At 44.3% G+C, this 23,755-nt stretch overlaps 1 protein-coding gene across 1 annotated transcript in view; it reads right to left on the bottom strand.

Moving 5' to 3' along the window:
• LOC147896163 (uncharacterized) overlaps positions 1–23,755 on the bottom strand; it is a 123,102-nt gene that overhangs the window by 36,133 nt on the left and 63,214 nt on the right. The window contains exon 7 of the mRNA XM_087382564.1: positions 20,523–20,589. Coding sequence (XP_087238690.1) covers positions 20,523–20,589 — 67 coding nt within the window. The remainder of the gene's footprint in view (positions 1–20,522; positions 20,590–23,755) is intronic.

Raw genomic sequence — 23,755 nt, 5'->3', positions numbered from 1 at the left:
ATTTATCTTCTCTACCTTTGATGCCTATGCCAGAGTCTTCTTCTGTCCGGGATGCAGAAGTACCTTTTTTACTGGAATCTTTTCATCCCATGTTACAACAGGTTTTTGACCCTCTGATTCAAAAATTTCGGGTACCAACCTATATCAAGAAGAATCACAAGGGCAAAAAACAGCTTGTTTTTATTGATGGTGTGGTTTCATCACTGCATCAGTTTTTACAGAGCAACAATTTGAAGTTGGAGGATGCTGTGTTTGATCCTCCTCCGGCTTGATATGTCACTTTTTACTTGGCTACCTCATGACTTTTGCTCTGAGGTTTTACTTGTAAAAACTTTTTCCTTGTACTTATTGGTGGGTTTTTACTTCTTTTGAGATTTCCCACACAGAAATATAAAGATTTCACTTTTAAAAAAAGTATGTGTGTGTGAGAGAGAGTTTGTGTGTGAGAGAGAGAGGGCAAGATTGAGAGAGAGGCCTTAGCCCCTACTTGCCGTACGGTACAGCCAGCACCCTTCTGCCTGCCCCTTGCTCGCCGTACAAACCCGCCAACGTTCAGCCTCGACCCCCTTTCTGTCCGTACAGTTTCCGTACAATCATTATGGAACCGTACGGCTGTACGGACTGCTATTGCTGACGCTGCTGGGACCTGCACGTTGTGGAAGGCCCTTCTTCTCGTTCGAAGTCTTATCCTGCTTGCTCTTCCTATCAAATTCTCTCTCCTTTCTCTTTGTATGCTGTTTTTGTGTTTGTTCTCAAAACTTTTTCTCTTTCCTCACCAGAACTTCTCTTTTTTCTTTGATTTCTAGTTCATCTTGGATCTTTTTCTAGTTTTTTCTCTTTTCCTTCTCCAGAACTTGTATTTTCTTCTCTCTAAATCCCTAAATATCTCTTTCCTTTTCTTCTCCTTGCAAATACACTATTTCCTTCTTTGTGGCTTGTTTTCTCATGATTGTTTTTTCTCTTTTATCACTTTACAGGTACCCCCTTTTTGGGTTCCATCTTCTTCAAAAGATATGGCTGAATACTCTTATGAAAAAACTTTTCAAAAGGATCGATCGGCTCAATGCAAAAAGCAAAAGCAGGCTGAGGGTCAGCATGACCCCATGCATGATTCTATTGAAGCACAACTGGTCTATGATATCATGCACGAAGGATTTGCAAACACAAGGAAAGAGTGGAAACACTCTGTTCCATCGGTATTCCATCGGTTGGTCTCATGGTTGAAGTGGATGAAATTGTGGATCCAGTTAGAGAATATGCCAAAAATGCAATCATTTTATTTTTCCCAGGTCGGATGCCACATGCTGCAGAGGTAGTCAACTAGTTGACCCGAACACTGGCTGGCTCGTTTGTTCGTAAGGTACACTATGCAGCCAGAGGCTTTTTTGAGGTCATTATGGTAGATGAGGTTCACAAGCAAATGCTTTTGGAAAATTCGCCACTCTTTTTTGGGCAGCAAACACGTTTTGCCATGGTCCCCCACAAGGAACTATTAGGCTCTGATTCGACATCGATGTCCGGTCTGGGTTGAAGTTGTAGACTTCCCGCAATGCATGGCTTCACTCTTGCCTAAAATTGAGGCAACTTTAGGCAAAGTGGTTTGCCCACCGCGGCCTAACGGCAACTCTAATCGATTTTGCATTCTCTGGGATACTAATAATCCCACACCGGAGTCTTATTCAGTCACGGTGAACAATGTTGACATGGCAATTGCATTTCGAAAATTGAAATGGGGATTATTTACAGGGGCTTGTTTTGAATGTAAAAAATTTGGGCACATGGCTTTGCAGTGTCCAATGAGTCAACACAAAATGCCTCTTGCTACTTTGCTTACTTAGATGCCCAATAACGATGCTTCTACCTCTATTGGGAATTTAAAAAAAGGTAATAGACAGCTTTTTGTGAATCAAGATAAAGGCAAAGCCCCAATTGCTTCAAATGGAAATGCTTCTTCCCCTTCACTTCCTGCTATTCAACTTTCAGCAAAAGGACCAAACTCTATATATGCACCTCTGTCTTCTCGAGATAGAAGCGCAATTGGGGATGCCATGCACCGATATCCATGGAGATATCATGCCTTTTTATATGTGGGGATTTCAATAATGCTCCGCAACCGGGTGACAATACATTAGGAAGTACTCATATATTAACCTCTGAAAGGCATGCATGGTCTCAATTACTGATTCATCTTGATTTGGTTGATCTTTGGAAGGAATTGCAGCCTTTGTCACTTGGACACACTTTTCAACATAATGCCTTTTCTTCTTACCAAGCACGTCTGGATCGCTGGTATAGCATAGCCCCGCAACAAAATGATGATTTTACATGCAAAAAGTGGATTGACTATGCCTTTGTTCATTCAGATCATGCACCGTTATGGTTGAGGCTATCTTTTCATGATATCCCAAATGATAGACTGCCTCAAAGGCGACATCTAATTGTGAACAATAGCTATTTGCAGCATGTTACTTTCAAGGCAATGGTAACTAATGCCTATCAATCTCTGTCTTCTCAGAGCCACTTTGATATTGATAATGCATGGGATTCTTTTGTTTCCAAAATGCAAGTTATAATTAGAGGTTGTGGCAAGTCTTACATGAAGACTATGAGGGAAACTGTTGCTCAGGCTAAATTGACTTGCCAAGACCTCACTGCACTCAGTCACTTTCGTCCTTTGTTCTTGCATGTGCAAACAACACTATGCCAAGCTAAACATTATCTCCAAATCAATGATCACAGAAAATTTGCATGATGGGTTGCATCCTGCGCAATATGGTTTGTTCCTCATAGGCATATCACAAACAACATTGCTAATGTAGAATATGCCAAATATACGTAGCAGGAGATTTTGCTATTGCAAGTTGATATTGCCAAAGCTTTTGATACTGTTCAGTGGGACTTTATTTCACAAACAATGCAGGCCTTGGGATTTGGCACAAAAATGCAGCTTATCAACTGGCTATATCAAGATAGTAAAGCTGCCTACATACTTTCAGGGGATATTTCTACAACCTGGACTCTTGGTTGTTCTGTTCGGCAAGGCTGTCCCCTCAGTGCTTTACTATTTGCCATAGCCACTCATCTAATGCTTCAATATATGGACCACCTTTTGGACACTGGCATGTTGCATGGATTGGAAATTCCTCGCAGCCGTAGCATGATCGCTCAAGCATATGCTGATGATTCTTTCTTTACCCCGAAAAATACTCGAAGCGATCTCTCCTTGATTATGCAAGCTCTTTCCACATACGGCTTAGCTGCTGGTTTTCATGTGAATTTTCAGAAATCCAAGCTATTGCCATTGCATGCTAAAGACTGGCATAGTCTTTTGTGGCCTGGGGAAATTGTTCCACCTTCTCGATTGATTCGACATCTTGGCTATCCTCTAGGTTGGGGGCTCACTCATTCTCAACAAACTGATTGGGTGATCACAAAGCTGAGGAAAAAACTTGAATATTGGAAGCTTGCAACTTGGCCACTACATGTTCGTTTGCGAATAACGCAATCCATTTTGATAGCATACATACAATTCTATCTGCCCCTCATCATGTTTACTAAGGTAGATCTGGTTTCCTTTATGTCTGCTATCATGGAGATTTTCTGGTGTTCAAAAAATGGCAAGAAAAGTCTCAGATTACTCTTTATGCATCATCTATGTTCTCCAAAGATGCACGTGGGTTTGAACATACTCAATATTCGAGTGCATATACTTGCTCACAGAGGGGGGAATGATGTTGCACTTTATGCAAGGGGATCAGCCTTGGGCTTTCATGATCCGCTCTCTTTTGTTGCATATTGATACTTTTGCTTTTGGGCATTGGCAGCCTACACAGTGCGATTTTCTATTTGGCTCTATTCAAGGCAAGATCAGAGGTTGCCCTTTTGTCTCTCGTTTGCTTCTTGATTGGAAGCATATTTTATCCCACTTGGAATGGAATGGCAGGGATTCTTTGTTGGGAAATTCCTTGAGGGCTGAGAATATTTATTAGTCCGAAGTATTCCACCCTCCTTTGGCTATACAAGAACCCAAGCGTTCTTATTTTATATCTTTCAAAGGTATTGCTTCTGTGGCGGATGTACTTCAGGATGATGGCACTCTTTTATCTTTTACTGCGGCTGCTCGCAAGTATGGTTTGGGAGCTCATTATCGTCCTTTATGGCACAAAATTTCAGAAATGCTTCAACCTTTCTTGCCGGTACCTCGTTTGGAACTTCAGAATAGGCTTGAGGATTGGACTCTCCATTCTTCCTCTTCTTCAAAAGCTGTCACATATCACAATGCCTTCTCTGTATAAAGTGTTGTTACCTCCGTCTTCGATTTCTGACAGAGCCAATTCTATTTGGCATATGGATCGCCCATCAAAGTGGTGGAGAAAGCGGCTGCGTCTCCTTTGGCATTATAAAGTCCCTCTTCGGCAACAGCTTTTTCTTTGGCGAGTCCTACTTGGCATTTTTCCATCTGGGTCGTTACTCGCGCATAGACATATTGCCCCGGCTGTTTGCCACAGATGTCTACATTCTGTTGAATCTGTGCCTCACATTTTCTGGCACTATCCACATACTTGTGATTTCCTCGCTCTCATTCGTCAAGGGCTTCGAGCGAGATTTCCTACTATTACTTTTGGCAGGTTTTTCTCGTTATTTGGTTTTCATCCCGCTAGACAGAGTTTTGATTTCTTTTTTGTTTGGGTGCGCTACTGGGCACTTTAGACTCTATGAATGGACACAAATCATAGAGTCTTTGGTGATCCTACTTTTCCATCTTTCGTTTTTTTCAAACGATCTCTGTGGCAATTGTTTTATGATTGCTTTCAGACTCATTTGATTGATCATGATGTATATATGGCTTATACTCAGATTTTCTTGAGTAGTGGTTACTCCGCTTTTGGAGTACCTATGAATGTGATTATTTCACAACAATAAAATATTTCGTCTCACAAAAAAAAGTGTGTGTGTGTGTGTGAGAGAGACAAACCCCTCACTTCTCTTTTGTACTTACTTCATTTCAATTCACTATTCAGTACACTTACGTTTTGCTCACACTCTCTCTTGCTCGTCACTCTTGCTCTCCATTGTGCTCACATTTGGTATCAGAGTAGGCTCAGCTCCCGGACTTGCAAATAGAATTGAATGTAGGCTACCAAAATGGATTGAGCAATTCGGAGCTGGACATGCAAAGATAACTTCCAATATTCAAGCTTTTTCTTTAATTTGGCAAGGACCCAATCAGTCTATTGACAACCAGTAATCATCCAACCTAGAGGATAAAATTGGGGAGCTGGTTAACTGGAAAGCCGTTTTATTTGAAGAAAATCAGCCATTTCAATTTGGAGGAAGATCATGATAAGCCCCCTCACTACTTCCACGAGAAACCTCCTTCTCAAGCTAAAGCTGCTCAGACCTCTGCTCAAGGTATTGCTGCTCAGAACCCTACTTCGTACCAACTGAGAAGTGAACCCAGGTAAAAAACACACACACTTCTTTTTGGGGTGAAAAGAGTTATTTTTTATATTACAGAGTCACAATCCCAAAGCTAGATGTGCTCAAGTACATCAAGAGAAGATTTCAAGATATGACAAATATACATCATGATCAAAAGTCCCTGTTTGCAAGCAATCAAAAAAAGATTGCTGCAAAGAGTGCCTAAACAAGTATAGGGGGAAAAAGGGATCACCAAAGACTCTATGATTTCTATCTTTCCCGAGAGTCCATAGTGCCCAATACCAAATGCATACACAAAAGACACACACACACTTTTTTTTTTTTTGGGGTGAAAATTGAGTTGCTTTATCTTACAAAATCATCATCCCAGAATAGGCTAATGAGAAATACATCAAGAGAAACCTCGATATAAGACAAATATACATCATGATCTATGCACTTTGTGTGTAAGCAATCATAGAAAGATTGCTGCAGAGAGCGCCTAAAGAATGTCATGACAAGAGAAATGATTATTTTGTTAATTAATAGTCATTAGAACCTTATTATTGTTAGGCGCCAATTTGATGGTGCGGTTATATGTTTGTATTTATGACCGATCAAGCGGTGTAAATAGTACCGCCAAAACTATGTAACATTGGCCAATGATTAGTAATAAAGATGTGCACACACGTGTCTAGGTCCTAGGGGCAATAGGAAAGGGAAACGGTGCATTAGAGTGCATTGAATGGTAGGTGCATGGGTCATAGGATAAGGGTAGGTGTAAATGGGAAGATGGAACTTGAGTGATCTCAAGGGACATTAATGAAAGGGTATCACCCTTTCATTGTGAATCTCACGTAGCATTCTATCTACCACATTGCATTCATTCGCCATCTCTCTCCCACCTTGCATGTAGGTCAAAATAGAAACAAGTACTCTCACGAGGGCACTCTTCCCCATTGGAGGGCCAATTGGCATTCGAATTATGCATGCATTGCACACATTTGCATTCTCGAAAAGTCTGGTTTTCACATTTGGTATCAGAGCGGCGATGGTCCACGATCGGGACAAGAAGAGGGCGAGAGAGCAACGCGCAGAATTGTGGCGGACATGACGGAAGCACTAGTGGGAGGAAGGCACAGTCTGCGACAGCCGCGGATGACGAAAGAGAAGGACGACAGGAGCAAGCACGGCCAGGGGACAGCGCAACCTGGGCTCAATTTCCGGGTTGCAAACAACTCCTTCCCACCCAACCCTGAATTCTCGAGGTTCCGAAACAAGGGATTTTTCTGAAATTTTTTTGTCTTGAACAATGAACGGGGTGTGCTAACGGGATGCGCACACACTCCCCCCCCCCCGGGTCCCCATGTGAATGTACCCTTAAAATCCTTAAACCATGAGGAAAAGAGACCCCCCTCCCGTTCTCCCCAACGGAAAGTCGGATCGGAACAAGATTTTAAGGGGGTGATCCACCCATCAAGTACCCCCTATAACAGTATCTAAAGCTCCAATCCGCTCAAAACAAGTAGCCCAAACGGAGCGTACCAGTTTACAGCAGAAATACAAGAAGAAAAGCTTAAAAGAAAAGGAAGAAGAGGTCATTTTAAGTGTCTTCTCAACACAAACGAAGCGGAAGTCGGATAAGTACCAGCAACTCTATAACACTTGACTTTTGCTGTAAAATAAACCCCTTTTTTGAAATTACAGCAAGTCATTTTCTCTCTTGTATTACTAGAAGGAAAGAATGGAAGGGAAGGGAGATATACAATGAACTTATTCCTTTTCCTCCATTACCCTAAGGAGAGAGAAAGAACACCTTCACCCCCTCCTGAAGAGGATCGATTAGGTGAAACTTACACACATCTTGAGTATGATAACCCACAAATAGATTTAAAGCAGTCTCTCCTTCAAAAACCTCTTGATAGGGAGTTCTCCTTTCGTAATGAAAAAAGAAATGAGACCAGCCAAGAACAAGGTGATGAGTTTACACCTTCAACTCAAAACCCAGCACACATAGATTATAATCCAAGTGCAAGAGAAAGAGAGGAGAATCATGTTGATAAGCTAGTTTTCCAACTTAGCAATATGATTGAGCAGTCCATTATGACAAGATTAGGGACTAAGAGGACTTTAAACTTTGGGGATGAAGAGTTGAGTACCCCTTCTAAGAAATCCAAATTCCAACCACGAGAGAGAATTGAGTTTCCCAAATATGATGGGGCGAGGGAGGCTGACAAAATCCTCAATTGGATTCACCATTTTGAGCTACAACTTTGTCCATCAAGACAAGACCAAGCAAGAGAAGCTTGCTCTTGCCACATTGCATCTGCAGAAGGATGCTCTAATGTGGTGGTCTTTGTCACAAACACAAAAAGAGCCTATTCATGAATGCGCTAAGTTCGCGGAGCAACTGAAAGCCATGTTCATGCCGCCACCGAGGCATGAAGAGAACCTAACCTTTCGTTGGGAGAGATTTAGGCAGTTTGATAATGAGAGTAATGCAGATTTTACAGCTAGATTTTGGAAACTCTCTCTAGAGTTACCCGAAAAGAGTGAGGAAGATAGCAGAAAGAAGTATTTAGCAGCCTTAAGCCCAAAAGTAAGGTACGAGGTTGAAATGTTTAACATGACCCATAGTTGCCAACCAAAACGAAAACGGAAGAAACGGAGTTTCCGGCTCCCGCCGAAACGGAAACGGAAGAAACGGCAATATGATACAATTTATGTATAAAAATTTATTTTTTATACGTAATATAATTATCAATAGAGTGCAAATTATACATAATACAATTATCTATACTTGAAGCATCATGCATGCTTCTATGATTCTAAAATTCCTATGATGATTGATCTATCTCATATCATCTATTATTCATGAATGATGCTTCAACAATCAACATGTGTCATGAACTAAGTTCTAAGTTCCAAGTTCCAAGTTCTAACAAGTTTGAAGTTATCACAATCCAAAGTTTGAAAGGGAGGATGGAGAGGTGAGAAAGGATGGAGAGGTAGAAGGAGGATAGGGAGGTGAAAGAGGATGACGAGGAGGTAGGAGTCAGAGGAGGAGGATAAGAGGTAGAAGGAGGATGGAGAGGTAAGAAAGAAAGAAAGAAAGAAAGAAAGTTTATGAAAGTCTTCGGAAGACCGATGGGTCTATGAGACTGTGAAAATCTTGATACAACGAGCTATGGCCAGAGGTCCTTAGAGTTGTTACTAAACAAAATGTTCAGTAGCTCCTCATCGTTTCGACGAACGAAGACTAGTTTCTTCCTCCGTACCAGTCTACGGTATTCACGTAGCATATCTGGTGCGCTTGGAAGAATGTTTTTGGTTCCAAATCTGAGTTGACAGCATAAGGCCTTACACTCATCATCGTACCAACTATTATAGGGTACAGTTCTAGGGAGTGGTGGGTCGGTGGAGCAGGTGGTGTGGGAAAAAGCGTGAATGGCAGCCTCGTGTAGTGAGTGGATGACAAGGGCAGCACGATCCTCTAGAAGGAGTATGAAGTCAATATAAGCGAGAAGTATGTACAGACGGCCAGAGTAAGAAGGTGAGTGATCCCGATCAAAGCGTATATCGTGCTAGGTGGAGTAAGCACTGAGTGGGGTGGAAGATGCTGTGCGAAGGGAGGTGGAGATGGGAAAGAAAAGGTATGTATGATCAGCCCCTGGGGGGAGAGGTGCTACAATGAAGTCAGTAATGCGAGATGTGAAGACAGGGGATCCCATGATGTAATCAACAACACTGGAGCCCCCCCCATGTGGAAAGCATGTGAAACCACTTGAAGTGGGCCATCTGTCAAGACCATTATAGATAATGAGATCATGTATCCTGCCTAGGTCTAATAGGACCTACCCATAAGATGAGAATGGACCTCGCCTGTCAGTCGAAACCTGTAGCATATCTGCCTCCTCAAGGTCAACATCTACCAGTAGAGTGGAATCATCTCTGAAGTCAAGAAGTAGTACCTGACGGGCCCTTGTCCTCACGTTGAAGTCCCCCACTAGGACTTCTCCGCGGCTAGAAAAGTCAACGAGGGACTGATAAAGGGCAGCAAATGGGGATGTCTCATCATCACCTCGGATATCTCTGGCAAAGTGGGAGGTCTCCGAAGGGAAGTAGCAAACTGCGACAAACAGATCCCAATTGTCCATGTGTCGAATCCGGATCCAAAGAAATCTGGAATGTGTTTCTCTTTGCTCTACTGAAATGATCCCCCGAAGTGTGGATCTGAAAAGGACTGCAACTCCACCTGAACCTCGAACTCCTCCTGTAACCCTCGTCTCATCTCTGTAGGCAGGCTCCCAATTATATCCGCTGACTATTAGAAGAGGGCGCTCTAAACTCTAATGTGTCTTTGTATGAAAGACTATGTCGTGGCCTTTATAGGAATCCGAGAAGTTCCCTGGTTCTGACCATAAGGTACCATTACAGTTCCAAATGGTGCACGACAGGGTCTCAGATATTTGAGTCTCATAGACCCCGCTTCCCTATGTAGCGGAGGAGGCAAGTGCCCTATGGGGGCTTGTAAGAAGTCGTCCCTCGTACCACTGTCTACTTCTCCTCCTTCCGAGCCTGATCCCGCTGCTGCAGCAAAGAGCACCTCTCCTCAACCTGTAGAGGTGTGAGGTCCTCATCCATAGAGATCGATGGCTGATCTCGAGGGACTAACCTGCGTCGTAGAGCTGAAAGTCGTGCCTGAGTGTCATGGAATCGTATGATCAGGGGTTGCTCTCGGTTGGGATCTCTCCCCACCCGCCATGCCCTCTCTATCCTCTGCTCAGCCACACCCAGGGTAGCAGCCACGAACGCAGTCGCATCTACCATCGGTGTAGCCTCAGTGTGTGGGATCCCGCGTACTCTGATGTTGAGAGCCTTACTGGCTCTCTACTGCTGCTCCATGAGGGTAGCCGAAACAGTTACCCTTGCGAGTTCCCGTTTGGCCACGTCAACCCATCTGGAAGCCTCCTCAATAGTAGATTGCATGCTCGCAATCTGTGCCTCGACCATCGGGGTACTCCCTGGGACAGTGTGTATGGCTGTGACCTCCTGTCGGAGCTGCATGATATCATGTCTGAGTCCCTGAATAAGACCCGCCTACTCCCGAATGGCCCTAGCCTGCTCCTATATGATGCGGCTCTGCTCCTGGTTGAAGCGGACCTGCTCCCGTGCGAAGCGAGTCAGCTCCATCTCACGCTCATGAAAACTATGTATCTCCGTGAGCAAGGTCTCACGAGCCTCTGGTGTATCAGCCCAACCATGTCCATGCTGAAACTGTGGTGACTGTGGCATGAAAGAGTGGGACTGAGTCCGAAAACTGGACGGTGACTGAGTGAGAAACGGAGATGACAATGGAATGGATGAGGTAGTCCCAACGGGGTGTGGGAGGGTGGGCTGACTGAGAGGGAGAGGGGAGAGTGAAGCGCAATGCGGCACAGTGTATGACACCTTCGAAGTAGGGGTCATAAGCTATGCGAGAGCTGTAACAGGAGAAGAGGGGAAGGGAACAACAACCGGCACCATGGGCATGAGTATGTCACTGATCGTAGATGTAGAGGGAGCTAAGACTGGAACTAGAGCTAGGCCTGAAGCGGGGACTGAAGTCGAAGTAGAGATAGAGATAGAGATAGAGGATCTGAGGCTGGAGCTGAAAACGAAACTGACACTGTAGCGGGAGTTGAGGTTGAGGTAGAGATAGAGGCTGAAGAAGCTGAGGCGGGTCCTACCTTTGCCTTGTTGTCTACCCGGAGTCCACTTCGGTTGTAACGTGTGTTCGCATCCTCCAATTTCAGTTGTGTCATTAGTTTTTTTTTGTTATTGTTGTTATTGTCATCTTTCTTGGCTCTGTCGCCCATTTCTCTTGGGGTGCATGTGCAGATCTTAGTGTTCGACCGGAAGCAGGAGCACCGGTTCCCCCCCCACAATAAGAGGCACGTTGAGTGCGAGGTGGTGAAGAGGCAGGGCGGAAGCCTAAGGTGGAGAGGCAGCCAAGAGGTGGAGAAGCAGGAGAGGCTAAGATGGCGAGGTTTTTTTTTTTTTTTTGAAGTTCCAAAAAAAAAAAAAAGAGCGCGAAGGTGGCGAGGGGAGCAGAGAAGGGGGGGCGGTGGATGAGCGGAAAAGGGGGAGGGAGGTGGCTGAGTGAGGGGGTAGCGGGGAGCGAGGGGTGGCTGAGGGAAGCGAGGGGCTGAGCGGGGGGCAAGGCTGAGCGGAGAGCAGGGGTGGCTGAGCGGGGAGCGAGGGAGCGAGGGAGCGGGGAGAGGGAGAGCGAGGGAGCTGAGGGGGGAGCGAGAGAGCGAGGGAGCTGAGCGGGGAGCAAGGGAGCGAGCTAGCGGGGAGCGAGGGGTTAACGGGGAGCCAGGGGCTGAGAGCGCAAGGGAGCTGAGTGGGAGAGCGAGGGGAGCTAGGAGCGGAGAGCTGCTGTTGCGGGGAGAGCTGTTGCTGCAAAGAGCGGAGAGTGAGGGGGGCTGAGCGAGGGCAGCTCAACGAGCAAGGGCTGAGCGAGGGGAGCTGAGCAAGCGACAGGGACTGAGGCGAGGGAGAGAGGGGAGAGGGGAGTAAGAGATGGAGAGTCGGGAGTGAAGGGATGGAGAGCACACTGAGGATGGAGAGCAACTGCCAGCCTGCAAGATGGAGAGGATGGAGAGAAGGCTGCAGCTTGTAGGGTGGAGAGCAACCTGCTGAATGGAGGGATGGAGAGGAGAGCAGGCTGCGGGTGCCAAGGACAGGAATCAAAGATGGAGAGGCTGGAGAGTAGCAGCACAGGAGGTGGCGGAAATGACGACATGAGGCGACGAATCGACGAAAAATCTTTTAATCAAAAGAGGGCAAAAAACAATTTAATCAAAAGAGAGCCAACCACCCCCAACAAAACAACCCCCCCCCCCCCCCTCCCCCTCTTTACGCAAAGCCACCCAACAAACAAACCCACACCCAAAAAAAAAAAAAGGTATTACGAAACGACGTTTCTTCAAGAAATTGAAGAAATGCCGTTTCCGTTTCCTGGCAAGAAACGGCCGTTTCGTGCAACTATGACCTGACCACGCTTAAGGACCTCACTAAGCTAGCTGAAATAGCCGAGAGGAAATTGAATCCTCGTAAATCCTTCAATAAGGAGGGTGGGTCATCAACTAAGACCAACAATATACCCACTTTTAGGAAACCAAACCGGTTTAAGAATAATACAATGGTTGAAGCTTATCCTTTAGATGAGGACTTCGCTGACATTTATGGAAAGATTCAGCGTAATGAGGTCAGGGGTTTAGAGGCTTATTCCATCGTGGATGGATACTAGGACGTGCCATATGTGTACCCAAAACATTTCGGTATCTAGTCATGAGTGAGTTACATGCGAGTCCATATTCTGGACATAGAGGCATTAGAGGGACCATTGACGATATTGAGAGGTACTTCCATTGGCTTAAACTTCGCAAAGAAGTTTCAACCTTTGTTCAACAATGTGATGTATGTCAGCGCATTAAATCTGACACAAGTAAGACTCCTGGTCTTTTGCAGCCTTTGCCTATTCCCTCTGAAAGGTGGGAACACATTACAATGGATTTTGTGTCAGGTTTCCCCAAGGTTGGTCAGTTTGAGCAGATTTCACTGTTATAGATAGGCTGAGTAAACAGGCTCATTTTATTCCCTGTAAAAAGGAGTTGTCTGCTCCTGAAACAGCAAGGTTATTCATTAGGGAAATCTTTAGGTTACATGGGTTACCAAAATCTATTGTATCCGATAATGATGGCCGTTTCATTAGCAACTTTTGGACAGCCCTATTAGAGAATCTTGGAACCAAACTAAAATTTACTACAGCCTTCCATCCTCAAGGAGATGGACAAAGTGAGAATGCCAATCAAACCATAATTACTTTACTTCGAGCTTATGTCCATGACCAACCTAGAAGGTGGCCAGAGTTCTTACCCATGTTAGAGTTTGCTTATAATAACACTGTACATACTTCCACCAAGAAAGCCCCATTTGAAATCATCTATGGGCAATGTTTACCCACTCCAATAACACACTTGGGGGGGTGAATTTTTGCTGCTGACCAGTTTGCTGAGGATATGTCATAGGTTATTGAGCAGGTAAAAGAACATATTAAGAAGGCCTAGGTTCAACAATCCAAGGCAGCTAATTAAAAAAAGAAACAAAGTTTATTACAAGGAGGAGAATTGGGTTTTACTGAAGATTGATAAAAGAAGAATCAAGTCAGTGAGAGGAAGTACAAAACATGTCAAGTTAGCACCGAAGTTTTATGGTCCATTTCAGTTTTCAGCAGCTTTATATCGAGAAGAAGGATCCAGAGCGTATGAGCTGAAATTACCAGCCCACTGGCGTATGAAGAATATCTTTCATGTGAGCAATTTGAAGAGATACCATGGCGATACTGCTGCACTTTTGGATACTCAGCATCAAGAAGAACCTGAACTTGAAGAAGGGACTGAAGTTCTTACTCCGGACAGATCGTGTACCATAAAGAGAAGAGTACTCGTGGAAAGTAAAGATATATGTATTTACTGAAGTTTAAAGACCAGCCAGCTAGTGATGCACAATGGATGGAAGAAGAGTTCTTTACAGATTTTCCATAGATAATCGCAGATTATAAAGAGGCGATGCAATTGCACAAGTAACAAGACAAAGTGCACGTAAGAGGAAGAGACAAGCAATAATCCAGAAGAGGACTTCTGCTCATTCAAGCATGAGGGAGTGTCATGACAAGAGAAATGATTATTTAGTTAATTAATAGTCATTAGAACCTTATTATTGTTAGGCGCCAATTTGATGGTGCAGTTATATGTTCGCATTTATGATCAATCAAGCGGTGTAAACAGTACCGCCAAAACTATGTAACATTGGCCAATGATTAGTAATAAAGATGTACACACACGTGTCTAGGTCCTAGGGACAATAGGAAAGGAAAAGGATGCATTGAATGGTAGATGCATGGGTCATAGGATAAGGGTAGGTGTAAATGGGAAGATGGAACTTGAGAGATCTCAAGGGACATTAATGAAAGGGTATCACCCTTTCATTGTGAATCTCACGCAGCATTCTCTCTACCACATTGCATTCATCCGCCATCTCTCTCCCACCTTGCATGAAGGTCGAAATAGAAACAAGTACTCTCACGAGGGCGCTCTTCCCCATTGGAGGACCAACTGGCATTCAAATTATGCATGCATTGCACACATTTGCATTCTCAAAAAGTCTCGTTTTCACAAAGAAAGTAAGAAAATGTGGGATCACCAAAGACTCGATGATTTCTATCCTTCCATAGAGTCCAGAGCGCCCAATAACAAACCAAACAAAATGTTAGAAACATGATGAAAGGAGAGAGAGAGTGTGTGTGTGTGTGTGTGTGCGAAAATAATGCTCCAATGAAGACATGAAGAAGACTTTCATTCATCCATTAAGTATATCAAGACAAGTGAAGTACAAGCCTTATGTAGGCTACTCACTCACACTCGACAACCTAGTGCATATGGGATAATGCATATGGGATAAGTCCCATGATGGCACGTGGCACACACAAAAGACTCACACACATAGACTAGTACTAGATCACCTAGTACTACACACTAACACTTCACACCAACACACTAGGTCCCTATGCTATGTGTGTTCGTGTTGAGTCACATAAAGGTCTCCTCAAGTCTACTTTGCTGCAAATTATAAATTGTGCTTGGAACAATCAACACATGCCGGATTCCTGGAAGAAAGGGCTTGTACAGCTTCTGCCCAAGAAACCCATCTGTGAATCTTTGGCTGATTGGAAGCCTATCACTCTTATGCTTGTTATTTATAAGATCATCACCAAAATGGTGGTTGATCATATCAAAGGATAGTTAAATGATGGCCTTCATCCAGCGCAATATGGTTTTGTTCCTCGCAGGCATATCCTTGAAAATATTGCAAATGCCTATGTTGGGATCGAATATGCCAAGTACACGGAGCAGGATGTGCTCTTGTTGCAAGTTGACATTGCCAACACTTTTGACACAATCCAATGGGACTTTATTGCGCAGACCATGCAAGCCTTGGGTTTTGGTAAAAAATTACAGCATATTATCTATTGACTCTATAGTGATAGCAAAGCTGCTAGCATACTGTCGCGGTATCTCTAAATCTTGGACCCTCCGATGTTCAGTCCACTAGGGCTGTCCTCTTAGTGCCATTTTATATGCTATAGCCGTGCATCCCATGCTTCAATATATGGATCATTTGTTGGCGACTGACATGTTACATGGTTTGGAGATTCCTAGAAGTCGCCTTATGGTTCCTCAGGCTTATGCAAATGATTGCTATTTCGTGCCATAGAATACTGACAGGAACCGTTCCTCACTTATGCAGACCTTCTCTTTTTATGGGCTGGCTGTTGGCCTTCATGTGAATTTTTAAAAATCTCACTTGTTGCCTTTGCATTCTAAAGACTGGCATAGTCTTTTGTGGCTGAGGAAATTGGGCACTCTGGACTCTCTCGGAAGATAGAAACCACAAAGTCTTTGGTGAAGGGCCCTGAAGGGGGAATGAGAGCAAGAGGAAGAGAGTGAGAGAGAGAGACACTCAAAATGCGGGTGTGAAAATGATGAGCCACACCACAAACTCAGTTGTGTTTTTATTAGGATTAGGTTTACCCTATGACTGTCTTAAGACAGTCATAGATGTCCTATCTTTTAATGAAGGGTTGGCAATGTGCCTTTACCCCAACAACCTCCCACCTAAAGGCCAATGTGCCTAAAGGGGAGAAAAGAATAAAAATTACAGCAATATACAGTTACTGTATACAAGACCATAAAATAAGAATGGTCTCATCCTAATCCCATGATGTGGCGGCAATGTGCAAACCGCTCTGTAGGCAAGCTCTTAGTGAGCAAATCTGCAGGATTATCATCAGTATGCACCTTCACAACCTCAAGTCGCTTGTCTTCCAGTACCTCTCTGATGAAATGATATTTCACTTCTATGTGCTTGGTCTTCTGATGAAAGACCGGATTCTTTGCCAACATGATAGCACTCTGACTATCACAATGCAAAACTGGCATATCTCCTGTAATGCCCAAATCTCCCACCAGCCGAGTAAGCCATATTGCTTCCTTGCAGGCCTCAGTGACTGCAACATATTCAGCTTCAGTGGTTGACAGTGCAACGCATTTCTGCAACCGAGACACCCATGATATAGCACCTCCTGCAAATGTGAAAATATAACCGGTAGTAGACTTCCGGTTATCTGCATTCCCTGCATAGTCTGAATCTGTAAAACCATGCACCAATGCATCCTGCCTACCATAGCATATGCACAAGTCTTTGGTACCCTTGAGATACCTCAAGACACCTTTCACTGCTTCCCAGTGCCGCTTGCCTGGATTTGCCATATACCTGCTGATGACTCCCACCGCAAAAGCAATATCCGGACGAGTGGCAACCATGGCATACATCAAAGAACCAACTGCAGATGCATACGAAACCTTGGCCATTTCAGCCTTATCATCATCTGATCTGGGGCTGTCCTTACTGCTGAGTTTTAAATGTGGAGGCAACGGGGTACTAATAGACTTCCCCCCCTCCATTTTAAACCTCTGCAGTACTTTGTCAATGTACTCCTTTTGTGACAGAAACAAAAGTCCCTTGGACTTGTCACGAGTAATCCACATGCCAAGAATATGATTTGCATCACCCAAGTCTTTCATGTCAAAAGACTTATGCAGTTGTTTCTTCAAAGCACTAATCTCATGCTGAGATTTACTGGCAATAAGCATGTCATCCACATATAGAATGAGTAGCATCAAACTGCCATCCTTTGCCCGTTTGGTGTACAAGCAATGATCGGTCTCACACCTATGATACCCTTGGGACTGCATGAAGGCATCAAACTTCTTGTACCATTCTCTTGGCGCCTGCTTGAGTCCATACAAGCTCCTCTTGAGCTTACACACAAGCTGCTCTTTCCCTTTAACAGCATATCCCTCTGGCTGACTCATATAGATCTCATCATGGAGATCTCCGTGAAGAAAGGCTGTCTTCACATCCATCTGACATAAATCCATGTCGTCATGAGCAACAAGAGCTAACACTGCTCTCAAAGTAGTCATCTTGACTACAGGGGAAAAGATCTCATCAAAGTCAATGCCCTTCTCCTGCTTAAATCCCTTGGCAACCAATCTGGCCTTATACCGAGGTAAAGCATTTGAATCCACTTTGACTTTGTAAACCCACTTGCATGGCAGAACTTTTCTGCCTGCAGGTAACTGCACCAAGTCCCATGTATCATTCTGAAGTAGGGAGTCCATTTCTGATTGCATGGCTTTCTCCCACTTCTTTTTCTCTGTATGGCTTGACACCCTTCACCCTTATGGGCTTAGCAATCTTCTTTAACAGAAGTACATTCAAGCACTGTTCTGCCCATAATGCATAGTTGTGTGCTCCTTCCATTTTCTTTATGTTCAGAATTGAAGAATCACTTCCCCCTGATGCCATATCAGATGAGGAAAGTACCTAACTCCTTGGAAGTAAAAAGACTGAATAAAAATTCTGATTTCTCAGAAAAACCTGCTCTATTCAAGAGCCAGAAGCACTCTCAATGGTGCTGTTTTTACTGTCAGGAAAATCTGCAGCAAAACAGTAAATGACCCTGCAAATACTGTACCTTCTGACACACTGTACTGTGCTCAAAGAGGCATAAAAACAGTAATTTCAGACTGCTGCAGCTGCTCAACAAGTGCATAACAGTGCACAATCATCTGACAAACCACAAACACTGCTGTAAACACTGCTGTACTGACTGTACTGATCACTTCTCCCACCTCAGATGAGGTATTGCACTGAGTTAAATTGCAGAAACCACTTGGCAAACACCCAAAAAAAAAAATGACACTTCAGCCTGTCACAAAACCTGCAACAGTAAATGGGATAAATCCCAAGCAATCACCCTTATACCAAGGGGAGAAAATGCATCTGAAGATCTCTGTCGGTAACCCAAGTGCTATGAAACAAAGTCTGGGCAAAAGCCCTTTGATCTGACACCTGAATCAAGTGGAGAACACCTCAACACTGAGGTAGCATGCAATATGAAAATCTCTCTGACACTTTTACCTGACAATGTGCAATGCATAGACTGCCCCTGTGTACTCAGTAACAACACAAATCACAACGTACAAACACCAAGAAGAAAATCTTTTGAGCACTGTCAACGATGGGCAGTTAGGGACCGAGTAAACTCGATGCGCCTTGACCAAGCGTGGCTCAACTGAGATTTTCAAAGTGCGTACAAGGAATGTGACCTGCAACAAATGTCACCAAATGCACTGCGGAAACAAAGCAAATGTGTGCTCCCTGGCTACACACTGCCTCAAGGCATATACTGCAGACACGTCCAGGCAAAAGCCCTTTGAAATTGTCACCCAAAACTGAGAATTGCACTCAGTAAATGCATAGAAGCTTCTGCAAAACAAGCATCTGACCTTCCTGAAAGACAAGTAACTGCGCAAACACCACCACTGTGGCACAAGTCACCTCAAGCGTGAGGGACACGAGAGTACCTGCTGTACCTCAACAAATGCACAGTATACAGCTGAAATGCTTCAGGAATGCATCAGGAACGCTTCATGTACTTTTGTACTTGCGCGTACATGCATGTACCACGCACAAAACAGAGTGCTTCAGCACTATTCCTCTTCCAAAAAAAAATTTGTGTGCCTGCTGTACTTTTCTGTACCTGCAGAGTACCTGGTACACTTTCTGTACCTGCAGTAGGCACGCTTCCCCAAAAAAAATTCTGTCGAGTCTTTTCAGCGAAAAATCGAATGCTATACTTGCCTGGCTCTCTACGCGCACACACGCACGTAAAAGGAGATCCAGCTGCGCGATGCCTCGAGAGGCTTAGCAGCTAGTAGCAGCTGCTATGCAGCGGCTGGCTGCTTGCTTGATGCGGCACCTCGAGTTGCAGCTAGCAGCTGCTATGCAAAGAGGCCCGCGACCCGCGTCGCCGCCCGTGCCCAAGCCACAGCCCGCGCCCATGCCCGCGCCCGTGTCCACGCCACAACCCGCGCCGTCGCCCTGCAGCCCGCCTTCGCTAATGCGCCGCCGCCCAGCACAGATCTGGCCGCTCGAAGTCCGTCCGTACGACTGTACGGATGACGTACGGTCGTACGGCGCTGTCCGTACGTCCGTACAGAAGGGGGGGTGGAGTGAAGGGAATGGCTCTGATACCAGTTGAAGGGCCCTAAAGGGGGAATGAGAGCAAGAGGAAGAGAGTGAGAGAGAGAGACACTCAAAATGCGGGTGTGAAAATGATGAGCCACACCACAAACTCAGTTGTGTTTTTATTAGGATTAGGTTTACCCTATGACTGTCTTAAGACAGTCATAGATGTCCTATCTTTTAATGAAGGGTTGGCAATGTGCCTTTACCCCAACATTTGGTGATCCTACTTTTGTTTTCTTTTGTTGTTCTTTGCAGCAATCACTCTTTGATTGTATGCAAACTCACTACATAGACTATGATGTATATTTGTCCTACATGGAGATTTTCTCTTGATGTACTTTTTCAGAGCTTCCGAGTTTTGGGATAGCTACCTTGTATTATACAGCATTCAAAGTTTTCACCCCCCCTCTCAAAAAAATGTGTGTGTGTGTGTGTGAGAGAGAGAGAGAAAGAGAAAGAAACAAAGAAAGATTTATTAACATCTTGGAAAGGCCAAAGGCCTATGAGAACAAGTGTGAATTACGTCATGAGAAAACACCCCATGTAGGGGAACGAGAGGTGTCTAGCACACTCCTTAAATGTCTAATGTAAACTAAAGCTGTATAAAACTGAAACTGAAAAACCATGCATGCGCACGCACACACACAGTACATGCATTTATGTACACCAAAAAGACCTTTTGTGGATGTCAAGTTGTATTATCTTGCAATTGAACTCATGGCTACAACTGAACATCACGGCCTGAACTCATGTCTACAGTTAATGTGACAAAAGTATGGCCTTTAAATATAAACAGAATCATTACAATTCAAAAGTATAGCATTTAATTATAAACATGTATCATTACATAGAAAACTACAATGATATGTATTTGTAAATAGAAACAAAAAGCCACATACGGTTCCCATTGCAACGATGGCAGGGGTAACTCTTTTGACAGCTCGAAACAGCATACATGTCCACCACCTATGGTCAACCATCGCATGAATTAACATCACATTAGTACATATTATTTCCACAATTATTATGTGTATTTCTTGTTCCAGAGTCTAAAGGCATTGATGATTAAGGAAATTCCTACCATATATATATTGATATAAAGGACACATTCAAAGAGAAAATTTTGGAACAGATGGCAAAGCAGATTGCTGTCTAATACACAAGAAATACTCCTAACTATGAAATGTCGAAGAAGTTCACAGTTAGTGAATGCCTCAAACTACAAAAACAAAGGGACGCTCAACGCTCTCACACCTCTGTGGGAAACAAAACTGTTGGACACTATGGGTCTCTCTCCTTTATAGGGGGGAAAAACAAGGAAGCAATGTCACAAAGTAACTGTTCTGCTCAAAATCTACACAACCAGCTGGAAAGAAAAGGGCTTCAAGAACAAGCTTGAGATTTTCCTCGACATTTACAATTACCTTTAATAACAACAAACCAAAAGAAATATATATTTTGCATGCAGCCACGAGTAGCTCTCGGTCCCAAAATTACAGACACCAATAAAAGAGCAGTGACTAAGTGCAAGGGTACGTTCTTTTATTTTTTTGAGCTATACTCCTCAGATTATAAATCATGTAAAGCACATGATGGCAGCTAAGAATATTTGGGAGCACCTGGTGTCACAGGGACGTGAAAAGTCTATTGTCACTCAACCCGGGGTTAACCGTGGTTAAGTCAAGTAATAGTTTGGCCGTGAGGGACTGGCTAGAGGAAGTGCAAACTTCCTAGAGGTTCCTAGGGGCAAATTCTAGGTGTATCCACTAGGTCCTAGGGGCAAGGCAAAGGCATTAAACACGAGTAAACCTGCATGCACATGGGGCTATACGGAGCAAAAGTAGGGGCATACGGAACCGTATCTAGTCGCCATCTGTCCGCCACTGTTGCAAGGCCATCCACAGAGCTTCGGGGTCATGTGTCCCTGGGCCTACTACAAGACTAACACCAAGCCGCATTCACTACGCCTAGGTGGCGCCTTCGTCGGCAGGGTACCCATGTCCCTAACCAGGGCCATATGACCAAACGACCTGGTCGTTGGGCCTGGGGGTCGGCCCCCTAGTAGGCTAGTTTTCCCCCCTCTAGTCGGTTGTTTGGGGCAAGGGGTGACCCTATATATAGGGCCCCATCCCTCATTGTTTTTCATCTCAGTGTTAAGCAGTTCTCTCACTTGGAGTTGAGGCTTTTCCCAATAGTAGAGGGGTTTTCTCCTTGAGATCCTCATGCAAGTCTCTCCTGGATTTCTCTGTTTTCCAATCCTGTTTTGTGAGTTGTTCGCTCTCTTCTCTCCACACTTGTTAGTACCATTGTACTTCTCACAATTTCTTATCCTTGGTATCATGATTTCACATTGAATGACTTGGATGTGACACACCATGTACCGGAGTTCCCAATTATACTACGTATCCAAGGTCTCCCCAACATTTACAGCTCTATCCTCCCTTCCATTGGAGCTTGTTTTGGCTCGTGTTGGACTTCCAATACTAGCTTCGGTACTCACTGATGATGGAGTTCCGAAGATGTGCCTAATAGTGGGACTCGCGACTTTGATTAAAGTACTATATGTCAAAGAGTTAAGATTCAGGTTTATCCAGCCAATGCCTACCGTGCAAGGAGATGCTCACCCCAAAGGTAGGAATTGGTGTTGGAGATCACCATGCCCCTAGTAATCAATCACATCCTCTCGTAAACCACTTCCTTGATACTGTCATGACAAGAGAAATCACTAATCTGTGAGTAGTAGACATTAGAAAATTATTATATAGTATACGCCAATGGTGTAACATGTAATTGTATTTATGATGGACACTGACCAAATTATTATGGCGGTGGATCATCTGAGTAGATAGGGCTAGTCGAGCTGGAGCCACTGCTTCAAACGGCATCAAATTTGGACATGTAACACTAATTTTATTAATAAAGATGTGCACCCACGTGTCTAGGTCCTAATGGCAATAGGAAGGGAAGGGTGATTGAATGGTAGATGCATGGGTCAAAGGCTAAGGGTAGGTGTAAATGGGAAGATGGAACTTGAGTGATCTCCAGGATCGCACTAAGGTGCATTTAATGGTAGATGCATAGTCATAGGCTAAGGGTAGGTGTAAATGGGAAGATAGAACTTGAGCGATCTCAAGGGACATTAATGAAAGGGTATCACCCTTCATTGTGAATCTCACATAGCATTCTCTACCACATTGCATTCACCCGCCATCCCCCTTCCACCTTGCATGTTGGTCGAAAGAGAGACAAGTACTCTCACGAGGGTGCTCTTTCCCCATTGGAGGGCTAATTGTTTCAAATTCTACATGCATTGCACACATTTGCATTCTTGAGAAGTCCAGTTCTTCGCATTTGGTATCAGGGCAGCAACAATCCAGAACTAGGACGGGAAGAGAAAGAGAACAAGCGAGTAGGAGAGAGCAGAAGCGTGAGGAAAGAGGCACGAGCAACCAGCGCAGCACAACGGAAGAGTGTACGTGAGCGAGATGCAAAGGCAGGCAGTGCGCGGCAGAGGCCCGTACGGGGAAAGGCGCATGTGCGGCAAAGATCTATGAGGGCAGGGATGCGCAACTTGGAGGTCTGCGCAGCTGGACGCACAAACCAAGAAAGTACCCTCGTCTGAAATTGAAAGTGGGTGCGAGGGACGATGTATGAGTCTTGGGTCGGACTTATGTTCGTGCGGCCTGCAAATCCCAAATTGCTGCCCTTGAAATCCTGAATTTTGGAGGTCCTAAGGCAAGGGCTTTCTCTGAAATTTCTGGTTTTTGGATGAGGAATGGGGTGACTCCCCCTGCGTGAATGTACCCTTAAAACTCTTAAACCATGAGGAAAAGAGCCCCCCCGTTCTCACCAACGGGAAGTTGGATTGGAACAAGGTCGTAAGGGGGTAATGCACCCACAAGTACTACCCCCTATAACTATGTCTAGAGCTCCAATCCACTCAAAACAAGTAACCCAAATAGAGTGCACCAGTTTACAGCATAAAAACAAGGAGGAAAAGACAAAAGTGAAGGAAGAAGAGCTTATTTCAAGTGGTTTTTTTACAGAAGCAAAGTGGGAGTCAGATAAGTAGCACCAACTCTATAACACTTAACTTTTGCTATAAAATAAACCCCTTTTCTAAAATTACAGC

The sequence above is a fragment of the Dipteris shenzhenensis genome, chromosome 12 (assembly GCF_047967505.1).
Source record: "Dipteris shenzhenensis isolate YYH24624 ecotype China chromosome 12, Dip_SZ_1.0, whole genome shotgun sequence".
Taxonomy (NCBI): Eukaryota; Viridiplantae; Streptophyta; class Polypodiopsida; order Gleicheniales; family Dipteridaceae; genus Dipteris; species Dipteris shenzhenensis.
This window is presented reverse-complemented; position numbering and strand designations above follow the sequence as displayed.